General features: G+C 42.7%; 1 protein-coding gene across 2 annotated transcripts in view; it reads left to right on the forward strand.

Moving 5' to 3' along the window:
* Positions 1-13,661, forward strand: part of slc37a2 (solute carrier family 37 member 2) — a 64,612-nt gene that overhangs the window by 20,918 nt on the left and 30,033 nt on the right. For both annotated transcript variants that reach the window (XM_060846770.1, XM_060846771.1), the window contains exons 2-3: positions 5,459-5,540; positions 13,012-13,102. In XM_060846770.1, the coding sequence (XP_060702753.1) occupies positions 5,459-5,540; positions 13,012-13,102 (173 nt within the window). The remainder of the gene's footprint in view (positions 1-5,458; positions 5,541-13,011; positions 13,103-13,661) is intronic.

Genomic DNA, 13,661 nt, shown 5'->3' on the forward strand with positions numbered 1-13,661 from the left:
ATTATGCTGTTGAAGATGGAGCGATAGTAATTAAGTAGGAGTGTGCAGATGTCCCATTTCAGGCTCTTTGCAAAAAGAACTGGTTATCTGGATTATTGTTATCCAGTTGTTCCCGGGATGAATGTAGGACCAAGGAAAAGGTGTCACTGTCAACCTGTCATAGTGGGCCAAAGTAAAATGGGAAGCTGGAGTTGATGTGAGCCATGACTAACCTCTCAAAGCACTTCATCATCATTATGGATATTAGAGCCAGTAGACAGTAGTCATTAAGGCATGCTGCTGGATTTGGTTTTGCACAGGTTAATAGTGGTCTCTCAATGGAGGTGGGAACATCTGATTGAGGTAAGGAGAAGTTAAAGATATCAGTGAATGCTCTCACCGTCTGGTCTGTGCAGGATCTGTGTACAGCCAGGGATTCCATCTGGGCCTATCATTTTGTGGGTTCACTCCCAAGAAGTCCAATCTAATGTCTGCAGCGATGACTGACTGAGGGTACAAGTACATTTGAGGCTGTCAGGGCAGGTGGCATTTCTTCACTGACCACCTGTTCAAAACAAAAGCATAGAAGGCATTGAGTTTAGCAGGTAGGGGTGCATTGTTGCCAGGTATTCTACTGTGCTTTGTAACCCATTTTCCATTGCGTAAGCCTTGCCACAATCAGGTGGGTTTCTGTGGTTAGTCTTGAGACTCTAGTTTGGTCTGGTATTGTCTCCTTGGTGTCTGATGGCTTTGCAAAGATTGTATCTAGATTTCCTGTTCAAGTCAAGGTCACCTGACCTGAATGTCTCATACCTGGACTTCGGTAGGGAGTGGGTCTCCCACTTCATCTGTGGTTTCCAGTTGGAGAAAAACTTGAATTAACTTTGGCTCATAGCCCTCTACGCATTTTCAGATTAAATCTGTGACTTTAGTGGCATACTCATTAAGATTGGCAGTTGAGTTCGTGAATACAGATCAGTCCAAAGACTGTAAGTAGTCTGTAGCAACTCATTCATTATCTCAGACCGGCCACTGTATGACTTTCTGTACTGAATTCTTACACGCAGTTTCTGCTCATAAGCTGGAAGAGGCTTACAAGCAGAAGATTTACCAAAATGTGGGCTGGGAATGGAGCAGTAGATGCCATTCCTACGCAACCAATGGTCAAGAATGTTTGGGCACTGATAAGACAGGAGATGTGTTGATGGTAGTTTGGTAGCATGCTGTTGAAGTTGGCCTGCTTGAAATCACCAGCTATGATGGGCAAGGCTTTGGGGTATTCTGCCACAAGACTATTTGTAGTGGTGTATATTTCATCAAGTGCAGCATTCACCTTCATTATCCTGACAGAAGTGAAGTCCTGCATCAGGTAGGGATGGCACTTCATTAGATATTCTAGGCCCAAGGAGCGGGAACTGGCCAGGGTCACCATATTGGAGCACCAAAGTGTGTTGATCAGGGAGCTGGAATCGAATTGGTGGTCTGAATGGCCTCCTTCTGTGCCATAACCGTTCCGATTTCTGTGCTGCTGTTTAAATAAACTCTAGGACAATGCACACCACAAATAACAACTGTGGTTTGTTTTACTTTCTTGATCTCTTTCTTTAAGTCTTTGACGACACTTCCCCATTATTCAGAGTATAGTGTTAAGCATTTGAATCTAGCCCAGGTGAGGTGGGGATACTTGGAGGGTATTTTATTCAACATCATCTTGCATCCAGTTTGAATTCTGCTTGTTTTTTTACCCCCGGTCTGACTTTTTAAGCTGTTCAGGAAACTTCCCCAACAAATATGAAGGGTAAAGCCATTGTGCAAATGTCCCATTTCAGGCTCTTTGCAAAAAGAACTGGTTAATAGCTACATCCTGCCAGAAATACTAGGAAATGGTATTGAAAATTAAGCTGTATTACAATAACAGTAATGATTTTTTAATTTCCTTCTTCTGATTTGATTTATAACTAAAGCCATCTCCTTGGATTAAAATGTTTTTTTTTTGTTTTAAACAGTGGAACAATTACAAAACACCAAAAATGGTCCATGTACATTTGTAGGTGGTGCCAATGACATCAATTGGCTGTGACAGGCTCCAAGATGATGTCACCATATTTTATGCACATAGTCATTAATGAGACCGTGTGTGTGCGCGCGCAAACTTTCTCACCCTGTCTTTCCTGTAAATACGTTGTCCTGGCTCCACTATTCCAGTACTGGTTCGTCCCTTGCTGTGTCAATTTTGTTCCCTTTCAGCCACAAGATCACCCTTTTAGTTTCCTCATATTTTGTTCTCATATTGTAGTCCTTAAAAAGAATTCCATTACTTCTAAATGGTTTTCTGTTTATGGATGTTGAACTATGTTTTTTTTTAAAAAAGGCTGGAAATGAGCCAAAAATGGCTGTAGTGGTCACCTGACCACAATGCAGCAAGGTTCATGATACCTGCACAGAATTAACAAAATCCTCTATTGAATTACCATTTCTATATAAATGTGTCAAAACCAGGCGACTGAATCAGTGTCAAGAAGTTTGCTCCTTCTGTTTTAATTTGCAAATGGTGGGGGCAGTAATGAAAGGTTGCCAATGTATAGAGTAACTTGAAAAGACAGTGGAGTTAGACTCTGGAGTGCACATAACTAATTTCAACTTGTTCTGAGGAGTAGAAGCAAGGGAAAATGAAGCTTTTATAGAGCTGGAACTCAGAGTCTGATTCAGGGAACAGTCCACCTGGTGAAAAAACAACTTGGCTCAGATAGAAAGCAGAGTCAGTAAGGAATCCAAAAACTATATAGTGCCCTTCAGTTTTAAACCAAACACCTCAGACCCTGAGGATTTGTGTACTTTATTACTCCCTATCTGAATCAGTCTCATTTCCTTTATGCTTTTGTACCTATGTTTGTGTGCATTTAATGTTAGACTTTTTTCTTTAGGATACTAGGTAATAGACTATTTCCTTTCTTTCACTCAAGAAAATCTTGCTAATTGGTGCAACTTTTAGATTAGATTAGATTACTTAGATTACTTACAGTGTGGAAACAGGCCCTTCGGCCCAACAAGTCCACACCGACCCGCCGAAGCGCAACCCACCCATACCCTTACCTAACACTACGGGCAATTTAGCGTGGCCAATTCACCTGACCCGCACATCTTTGGACTGTGGGAGGAAACCGGAGCACCCGGAGGAAACCCACGCAGACACGGGGAGAATGTGCAAACTCCACACAGTCAGTCGCCTGAGTCGGGAATTGAACCCGGGTCTCAGGCGCTATAAGGCAGCAGTGCTAACCACTGTGCCACCGTGCCGCCCTAACCACTGTGCCACCGTGCCGCCCTAGCGTGAGCTATAACTTTTCTCGTGAGCTATAACTTTAATTGAAGTGTGATCATTACCTAGTTTAAAAAATAAATGCTTTTGCTGAAATCAACTGAATAGAGTTAAGAGGGGAAGCTGTATTTCTCCTCCTGAAAACCCCACCCACTACCACAAAAAAGGCCTTGTTCTAACAATTTTGCTGTTGCTACTCTGAGCTGAAAAATGTGTTGCTGGAAAAGCACAGCAGGTCAGGCAGCATCCAAGGAGCAGGAGAATCGATGTTTCAGGCATAAGCCCTTCAGGAATGAGGAAGGTGTGCCAAGCAGGCTAAGATAAAAGGTAGGGAGGAGGGACTTGGGGGAGGGGCGTTGGGAATGCGATAGGTGGAAGGAGGTTAAGGTGAGGGTGATAGGCCGGAGAGGGGGTGGGGACGGAGAGGTCGGGAAGAAGATTGCAAGTCAAGAAGGCAGTGCTGAGTCCAAGGGTTGGGACTGAGAAAAGGTGGGGGGAGGGGAAATGAGGAAGCTGGAGAAATCTGCATTCATCCCTTGTGGTTGGAGTGTTCCTAGATGGAAGATGAGTTGCTCTTCCTCCAGGCGTCGTGTTGCTATGGTCTGGCAATGGAGGAGGCCAAGGACCTGCATGTCCTTGGCGGAGTGAGAGGGGGAGTTAGTGTTAGGCCACGGGGCAGTTGGGTTGGTTGGTTCGGGTGTCCCAGAGGTATTCTCTGAAACATTCCGCAAGTAGGCGGCCTGTCTCCCCAATATAGAGGAGGCCACATCGAGTACAGCGGATGCAGTAAATGATGTGTGTGGAGGTGCAGGTGAATTTGTGACGGATATAGAAGGATCCCTTGGGGCCTTGGAGGGAAGTGAGGGAGGAGGTGTGGGCGCAAGTTTTACATTTCTTGCGGTTGCAGGGGAAGGTGCCCGGAGTAGAGGTTGGGTTGGTGGGGGGTGTGGACCTGACGAGGGAGTCGCGGAGGGAGTGGTCTTTCCAGAACGCTGATAGGGGAGGGAAATATATCCCTGGTGATGGGGTTTGTTTGGAGGTGGCAGAAATGACGAAGGACGATACGATGTATCTGGAGGTTGGTGGGATGGTAGGTGAGGACCAGTGGGAATCTGTCCTGGTGGCAATTGGAGGGGCGAGGTTCAAGGGTGGAGGAGCGGGAAGTGGAGGAGATACGACGGAGAGTATCGTTAACCACGTCTGAGGGAAATTGCAGTCTTTGAAGAAGGAGGCCATCTGGATTGTTCGGTATTGGAATTGATCCTCCTGGGAGCGGATGCGGCCGAAGCGAAGGAATTGGGAATATGGGATGGCATTTTTACAGGGGGCAGGATGGGAGGAGGTGTAGTCTAGGTAGCTGTGGGAGTCGGTCGGTTTATAGTAAATGTCCGTGTTGAGTTGGTCGCTCAAGATAGAAATGGAGAGGTCTAGGAAGGGGAGGGAGGAGTCTGAGGCGGTCCAGGTAAATTTGAGGTCAGGGTGGAAGGTGTTAGTAAAGTGGATGAACTGTTCAACCTCCTCGTGGCAGCACGAGGTAGCGCCGATAGTCATTGATGCAGTGGAGGAAAAGGTGGGGTGTGGTGCCAGTGTAGCTGCGGAAGATGGACTGTTCCACATATCCTATGAAGAGGCAGGCATAGCTGGGTCCCATGCGGGTGCCCATGGCTACCCTTTTGGTTTGGAGGAAGTGGGAGGATTGGAAAGAGAAGTTGTTCAGAGTGAGGACCAATTCAGTCAGTCAAAGGAGGGTGTTAGTGTAAGGGTATTGGTTGGTGCGGCGGGAAAGGAAGAAGCGGAGGGCTTTGAGGCCTTCGTGATGGGGGATGGAGGTGCATAGGGACTGGATGTCCACTGTGAAGATAAGGCGTTGGGGACCGGAGAAGCAAAAATCATGGAGGAGGTGGAGGGCGTGGGTGGTTCCCGAACATAGGTGGGGAGTTCTTGGACTAAGGGGGAACAGGACCGTGTCGTGGTATGCAGAGATGAGTTCGGTGGGGCAGGAGCAGGCTGAGACAATGGGTCGGCTGGGGCAGTCACCATGGACATCCAGAAAAAACACAATTAACCATAAATGATTATTCAAACTGAAGTCTATTAAGGGTTGATCAGATGGGCATCAACTTAAATTTACAATATGATTTATTTCTGAATCTCTTGCAGGTATCGTGGGTTTACTCTCGTGCTAACCTTCCTGTTTTACTCCAGTTATCACTTGTCTCGCAAACCCATCAGCATTGTCAAGGTATGTGCACAGCCAGACCATAAGACATGAGAAATAGGCCATTCAGTCCATCAAGTCTTATTCACCATTCAATGAAATCCTGGCTTATCTGAATCCTTGACTCCACTTTTCCTGCTTTTTCCCCTCCTATTGTCCTATGTTCGCTTACATGTTAAATATCTTGTCTCTGTGCCTTGAATATAGAGTCATAGAGATGTACAGCATGGAAGCAGACTCTTCGGTCCAACCTGTCCATGCCGACCAGATATCCCAACCCAATCTAGTCCCACTTGCCAGCACCCGGCCCATATCCCTCCAACCCTTTCTATTCATACACCCATCCAAATGCCTCTTAAATGTTGCAATTGTACCAGCCTCCACCACATCCTCTGGCAGCTCATTCCACACACGTACCACCCTCTACGTGAAAAAGTTGCAGATCTGCAATTTTCCAGAATGTTCTTGTATTGAAAGAACATTAACTCTTGTTGTACTTACTTTCTTACGAAAACGTAACTGGGAGCTATTTCCGTGATATTTCCCTAAGTTAGCTACTTACACAACTTAATTTCCTAAATCATGATTCAGTGCTGTACAACTTGTAGGAAACAATCATGGATCCTCCACACAACCTCACCATTTTGCCAGATACATAATTTTTACACTGATCCATCTTGGGGTTTAAGTTTCATGTCACTGATTATTACTGGTCAATTGTACCTGCGTTCTTTGATCGCCTTCATTATTTCTCAATTGTCTTCCTTTTTGCAGTTTAAAAACAACGCTTAATAGAGTAATGCTCCCATTAATTATAATTACCTGTATTTTTATTTTAAACAAAATTCTATCTACAAGTTTTAGTGCTATATTTGAATCTTCATTCCAAAACTACCACCCCATCTCAGAAATATGCTGTAGCCAGTAATGTTTGGGTCCTAGGCCTAGCAACCTAAGCCACAGTGAAAATTTACTAGACATGTACATTGAAGCTATACAAGATTACAAACACCTACATCATGGATGAACAAAAATGAGAATTAAAGTTAATTTTTCTTTTGTGTAGCTTTAAAAATATATACATGAAAGCTAATAAATCCTGGTTCAATTTATGACCTATTTTAGCTAAGTGGTTGCATTCTTCTCTGAATAAAAATTACATTCAAGTTGAGGAATGACTATTTCCGCTGACACTCCAGCACTGTAATGACATATTGATGCTATTGTCTTTTAAATGAGATAGTAATTTGATGTTTTGCCTGCCTTCCCAGATGGATGCAAAAAATGCCATGGCACTAACTTACAGAGGAGCTGCTCTGCCTGACCTGCTGTGCTTTTCCAGCACCACTCTAATCTAGACTCTGATCTCCAGCATCTGCGGTCCTTACTTTTGCCTCTCCTCCCCATTCCTCTCCCCAGAATCACTGTCAGTATTTATTTCAGAACCAACCTTTTTAACACAGATGATTTTACTCAAGCTTTGGGACTTTGCTCCATGCAGATTAGCTGCCGCATTCACCATCTTCTAACAATAACTGCACTTTGTATTTAATTGGTTGTAAAATACTTTGGGACATAATTAGTTTACAAAAAGAGTTATATAAATGCAATGTATTTCTTTGCAGCATACTATTGATTTTACCTAAAATTAATTCCAATAAATCTTCGTTTTGTAATCCACTGTGAGCCAGTTGATATTCTTTATTTAAAGGCAGTGCAGCAAGTTGTAAATTGAATCATTTGCTTATTCCATGTATGTGCTAAAATTGATCTACATAAACAATACAAATACATATTCCCATGGAAGATACTCGTATTAATTTCGTGGCTTAGAAAACCCACTGCACATGTTGTCATGCTACAAAATAGGACTAAGATAACCTTTTTAAATGCAGAATGTAACAGCCCAAGTACAATTGTGCAGAAGATCTTATTCATACCTTGCTGAGGCAACTATTCAGCTAACTTTCTAACACTTGTTAGACTGTCAGTTCCAAGCTGGCTCAGGATGCCCGGAAGCATTTCTGTGATCTGTTTTGTCTCAGCATAGCTGGTAATAGCAAAAGTATTGGCAGATAATGAGGCCTGCACTTTAGGATTATTGAAGTGAATGTTGACACAAATTAAAAATATTCATAAGGTGTGTCATTCATCTGAATATAAAATATTTTCAATATACTGTTTAACAGCAAATTCAAATGGGTTTCTCAGGGGAATTAGCTCATGAACATGGCTGTTTAAATTTTCATTCCTAAAACAAAGACCCACTTGGTTGTATAGTTCAATGTCAGCAGCATCCATCATCCAGACTAACTGGTCATGCTCAAGATCAGATAATAAGAGTTCATGTTAGGCATCATAATACAACAAAAAATGTTACTTGCATCTAATATCAACAGATAAAAAGTGAGGTCTGCAGATGCTGGAGATCACAGTTGAAAATGTGTTGCTGGTTAAAGCACAGCAGGTTAGGCAGCATCCAAGGAATAGGAAATTCAACGTTTCGGGCATATACAGGTCCATATTTTTCAATTGCAGTTATTGCACAAATATTAGGATTAGGAACCACAGCACTGATCAATCTGGATTTGTACTGCTCTGATTAACAGTCTACTTAGCAAAGCAAGAGAATGAACTGTGCAACACTGTAGCACCAATCTGTATTTAAAAGTTTAAATAAGAGCCAGACTACAACTTTCAAAAGAAATTCAGATGGCAAAGAAGTGCCCAATGTAATTGCACTCATCCACTGTGATGCTGGGAGCAAAAATGTAGAAACGTAACGAAAATAGGATCATGTCTCTCGTAATAGAAACTGTTTTCAATTTTAGTCTATTAGCAAACCCAAGTCATAAAATAGATTTGAAAAGATGTGCAGAAATGTTTACAATAGACTAAGTGATCAAATAATTTAGTAAAAATGCACAGAAGGTACCTCCTCAATTCCAGCAATATTATTAATTGCCAGTTTCTTCAGAGAGCTTTACAATTTTTTATCATCAGCTGTAGCTGTTCTGTGTATTACCTTCTTCTTTCTGTGAGCTGTACCCTTTCCTTTAATCCAGCTTTGAACACCTTCTGTGGTCAAGAATTTCATAGATTCACTGACCTCAGTAGAAATTCCCTGTCCTTATTCTGAAAGTATGCTGCCTGGCCTTAGGTGTTCCCACAAGGCAGAACAACCTCTTCATAATCTGTCAAGTCCCCTAAAATATAGTTCCAGTAAGGTCACCAATCATTCTTTTAAATTGCATTAAGTACAGGGCAGTTGAAAAGAGTGCTGTACCTGATAAACGGAAGGAATGGGAGAGCAATGACTTGATCACTAATAGAAGCTTCTGGAAATCAGTGGCACTCCAGCTAGTTAACAGACTCAGTCAGACCTATGTGTACCACTCCAGAATGCTTGGCTCTGATTATCTTTTAATCTGTTCGGAAGGGTGTTATTAAGCTGGAACAAAATGAGAAATTGCTGGAAAAGTTCAGGTCTGGCAGCATTTGTGGAGAGAAAACAGGTGAATGTTTTGGGTCGAAACATCCTCAGAACTCCTGTACATATTTTCTCTGAATTATAATACTCAGGGAGTGACCACACTTGACAATCTCGGATGACAGTGCGAATCTGAGTTAATGCTGACAGCTCGGCCCATCTCTTACAGACCTCCTGAATGAGAGGCAGTAACTTAATGAAGGCTGGTGTGGGGGAGGTGAAATTGCTGTTTTCTGAAGTGCAATCCCAGAAATGTTGCAATCCATTTTTGTTCTATTAAATTCTGCACCCCTTCCCCCACCACCCGCCTGTCTAAGCCAATGGGCACATGATTAAAACTGAGGGTATGACCCACTATGTTCCTGAAGAAGGGCTCATGCCCGAAACATCGATTCTCCTGCTCCTTGGATGCTGCCTGACCTGTTGCACTTTTCCAGCAACACATTTTCAGCTCTGCTATGTTCAGTACTCCAGCACCTAACTTCTGAACTACATGTGCCTGAATAGTATTTGTTTTTCCCTTTTTGATTGCTGCATGTTTTACTGCTGTTGGCTTTGGTCCCCCAGACTATGGGTTTTAACCCCTATCCCTGGAGCTTAGATGCAATCCACACTGACCCATTTAGTGTGGTCTCGGAGAGCTCTGCCAGAAGTACATGCCTTCAGCTGAGATGTTGAGCCAAAATTTGTCTTGGTTGTGTGGCATTCATCAAAGTAATAGGGAAGGTGGGAGAAGATTTCTCAGAATCCCAACCAGCATTTTTTTTTCTTTGATCAGCATGAGAAGATTTAACTGTAGTTCAAATTGACTACCAACTCCACAACAACCAACACTATTACAAAAGTATCTAATGTAGTTGGTTATTTACAGACTTCAAGATGTCGTGAAGATATGTATATGTAAACATTTTGTATAAAATGAACGTAGAGCTCTTGTGGCACAGTGGTAATGTCCCTGCCTCTGGTCCAGGAGGCCCAAGTTCAAGTCCCACCTGCTCCAGGGGTGTTTAATAACCTCTCTGAGCAGGTAGGTTAACTATGTCAACTGGACTTTTTGCCACCTTTTCTGGTTGGCTTCATGTGCATGTATACTTAGGTTGAAAATTCTCAGCAGTATGCTTGAAATGGAAGAAATTTAAGAATTTTTCTTTTGCTCTGTAATTATACTCCATTGGTTTTTCAGACTCTTGTTTATACATTCCACCAGAGAAGCTCTGATTAAGTTCTCCATTCAGCAAGTGGTGTTGCTGTTCTAAAAAGGCAAACTTATTTCTAATTTGCATGCTTAAAACTTCTAACTAGATCTTTGCATAAAACAAAAATTCTATTTTGCCTATTGACATAATGTGTGCGTTCGTTTGGCTGCACCGGCCCTGGTTTAGAATTGTAGAAAGGTCCAGTTAATTTTAGCTGTGAAATCATCATCTAATTTTTTTTTAAGTAGCAGTGCACACATAGACCACTTGGTTATCCAGCTGGTGACTGGTTTCCTCCTCGAGTTTCTAAAATTATCTGCTGCAATTATTTCACTACTTTTCTCCAGTGCTTAGTTAAAAGCTCGTTCTTTAACGATTCAATCATTCCTTCATATCCATGGTTGCTCACCTCTCACTCAAAGACCAAGGGAAGAAAATGCATAAAAACAAAACTCTGATCCAATTTTCCCCTCCACATGACAGTAATCCACATTCCTTCAGTCATTTGGGTCATAAAAACAGTCAGAGATGTACATCATGGAAACGCCCTCAGTCCAACTCATCCATGCTGACTAGATATCCTAAACCTTTCTCATCTCATTAACCAGCATTTGGCCCATGTCTCTCCAAACCCTTTCCTATTCATGTACTCATCCAGAAGCATTTTAAATGTTGTAATTGTACCAACCTCATCCTATGCAGACACCACCCTCTGCATGAAAAAGTTGCCCCTTAGATCAATTTTATATCTTTTTTTCTCCCCCCTCATCTTTAAACCTAATGCCCTATAATTTTGGGCTCCCCTACCCTGTGGAGCTATTCACTCTATCCATGACCCTCATGGCCTTGTAAGCCTTTGTAATGTCACCTGTCAGCCACCAACACTCCTGGGAAAACAGCCCCAGCCTATTCAGCCTCTCCCTATAGCTCAAACTCTCCAACCCCTGGCAACATTGTTGTAAATCTTTTGTGAACCCTTTCAAGTTTCCTATAGCAGGGAAACTAGAAAAGCTAGTGCTTCCTATTAAACCTGTTGGACTATAACCTGGTACTGTGATTTTTAACTTTGTATACCCCAGTCCAACAACGGCATCTCCAAATCCGATTTGAATGCGGTATTCCAACAGTGACCTAACCAATGTCCTGTATTGCCCCAAGAAAACGTCACTACTCTTGTACACGATGCACTGATCAATAAAGGCAAGTTTAACAAACACTGCCTTCACCACCGTGACTCCACCTTCAAGGAATTATGAATCCTCAACCACCCCACCTAACAGTACCGTGCGGGTACCTTTCACCACATGGTCTACTGTAACTCAAGAAGGCAGCTTCTCCCATTGCAGCATTTCAAGAAGGTTTGCTCATCACATTAAGGATGACTAAGGTTGCGCTGTAATTCTGGTCTTGATGGTGATGCTGCTTAGAATTAAAGAAAAAAATCAGTCTGTTCTGTGTTTTTGCAAAATAAATTCTCTTGCAAACTAGAATGATGCTTGCTGATGCCTGAGAGCTAAAACATAAAGACACTGACTGACTTTCAGGTGGAATGGTAAAAGGATTGAGCAGATGAGGACCATGTCCCATGATTTGGCCTTGAATTTGTAAATAGCTGAATAAGTGGGCAAAAATGTGAAAGATGGAATATAATGGGGAAAATGGAAATGTTCTTCACGTTGGCCGGAAGAAATAAAGCAGTATATTACTTAAACAGAGTCACTCACTGTAGAATTCTGATGTGCTGAGGGACTTGGGTAATGTGGTGCAGAAGTCTCACACATTAACATGCAGGTGCAGTAAGTAATTAAGGTTTTGAATAGAATGCTGTCCTTCAAGAGAAATTGAATATTAAATGTAAGGACATTAGGGTTCAGTCATTGCAGGGCATTGGTGAGATCTCATTTCCAATACTCTGTGTAGATTTAGATTTGTTGTTCCATGTAACAGAATATAATGAAAGTACATAGCAATTGCGAATGGTGACTATCTTAATTTCTAAATAAAAAGAAGAAATGAGCAATTTGTCCGGCTGATGCCTGTCCAAGGGTTCAGCTCCCATTCGCTTACTGGGCTATGATCCCTTTTGGCTCTCCCTTTCAACACTGGACATCGACCAGATCCTGGAATTGGGCTCCATCACCACCATTGCTGCTCTTGTGGCTGAGTTAGAGTTGGAGTTGGCTGTGGGCCTGGACCCCCACAGGGCCTGGTGGTGGGCTCCCAGTTCAGGGTTCCACTCCTGCTACTCCTATGACCATGCCCAAGCTGTGTCCTGCGGTGGCCCCTGTGGGATCCTGAATCTGGCTCCTTGTCCAGTATCTGAACCCAAGCATCACTGAACCGATCAAAAAAAAGCCTGTGGAAGCAACGGTACCAAGAAAATGATTGAAGACTATGAGGGCAGGTATGGATGTGGCTGGTTCTGCTGCATGGTGACCAGGAGCCGATTGCTGTCTACCTTGCTGCTGCCCTATGTATTTACAGACTTCCTTAAATAAATTGGAAGTGGTGCAGAGGAGATTTGCTAAATTGATAATTGGAATGAATGGGTTATCTTACAAGGATAGGTTGGGCAGACAGGACTTGTTTCCTGTGGAGTTTAGAGTGAGGGTTGACTTGGACAAAGTGCTGAAGATCCTGAGTGACTTTAATAAGGTGGATTTTTTTTTTGTTTTTGGAGGGGTTTGTGCAGGAGTAAGTAATTCACCCCTTCAGCTGACTCTGCCATTTTGATATCATCAGGTCGTGGCTTTTTTTTTTCCCGTTTTATGCATACTAATGGGAGCTTTCATTTATTTCCTCCTCCCAGAGTGAACTTCACAAGAACTGTTCAGGAGCTGGTGGTCATGGAAACACGAGTCACCATGTCAATGACACATGGTGTGACTGGGCTCCATTTGGTAAGAATGTCTGCTCTTGCTATCTCATGGATTAAAAGCAAAATGGCCCTTCTATCTCATCTTGGTTGTATGAGAAACAACCAGTCTCTGCTTCTATCTATCTATCTATCTATCTCTCTCTCTCACTTCACTTTCTTTTCCCTGTTTGATCCCTCTGCAGCAGTGATCCAGTTTCTCTTTAGTATTGATGTCCAACAACTTCTGTGGTTGTGGTTGTGCCGGCCCAGAACTTGTTCAATTTCACAACTTTCAGAGTGAATTTGAGCCTCTGATCTAGTTAGATGCATAAATAACAACGTCACCATTTATCTAAAACAAAAGCAGAAAATGCTGGAGAAACTCTGTAGGTCAGGCAGCATCTATGCAGAGAGAAAGCAGAGTCAAGGTTTCAGTGACTGTCCAGAACACTTTTTTTAATCCATTTCAATTGTGGTCAGCTATCCACTTAGCTAAAAGTGCACTTACCTGCCCATTCCGAAAAATGCTGAGGGTTCGCTTAATAAGCTATTTGAGGTTTTGTCCCTTTTCCCCATCCTCTCTGTTGCATTGCCACACAAAT

This window comes from Hemiscyllium ocellatum, chromosome 29 (genome assembly GCF_020745735.1).
Source record: "Hemiscyllium ocellatum isolate sHemOce1 chromosome 29, sHemOce1.pat.X.cur, whole genome shotgun sequence".
NCBI classification, from domain to species: Eukaryota; Metazoa; Chordata; class Chondrichthyes; order Orectolobiformes; family Hemiscylliidae; genus Hemiscyllium; species Hemiscyllium ocellatum.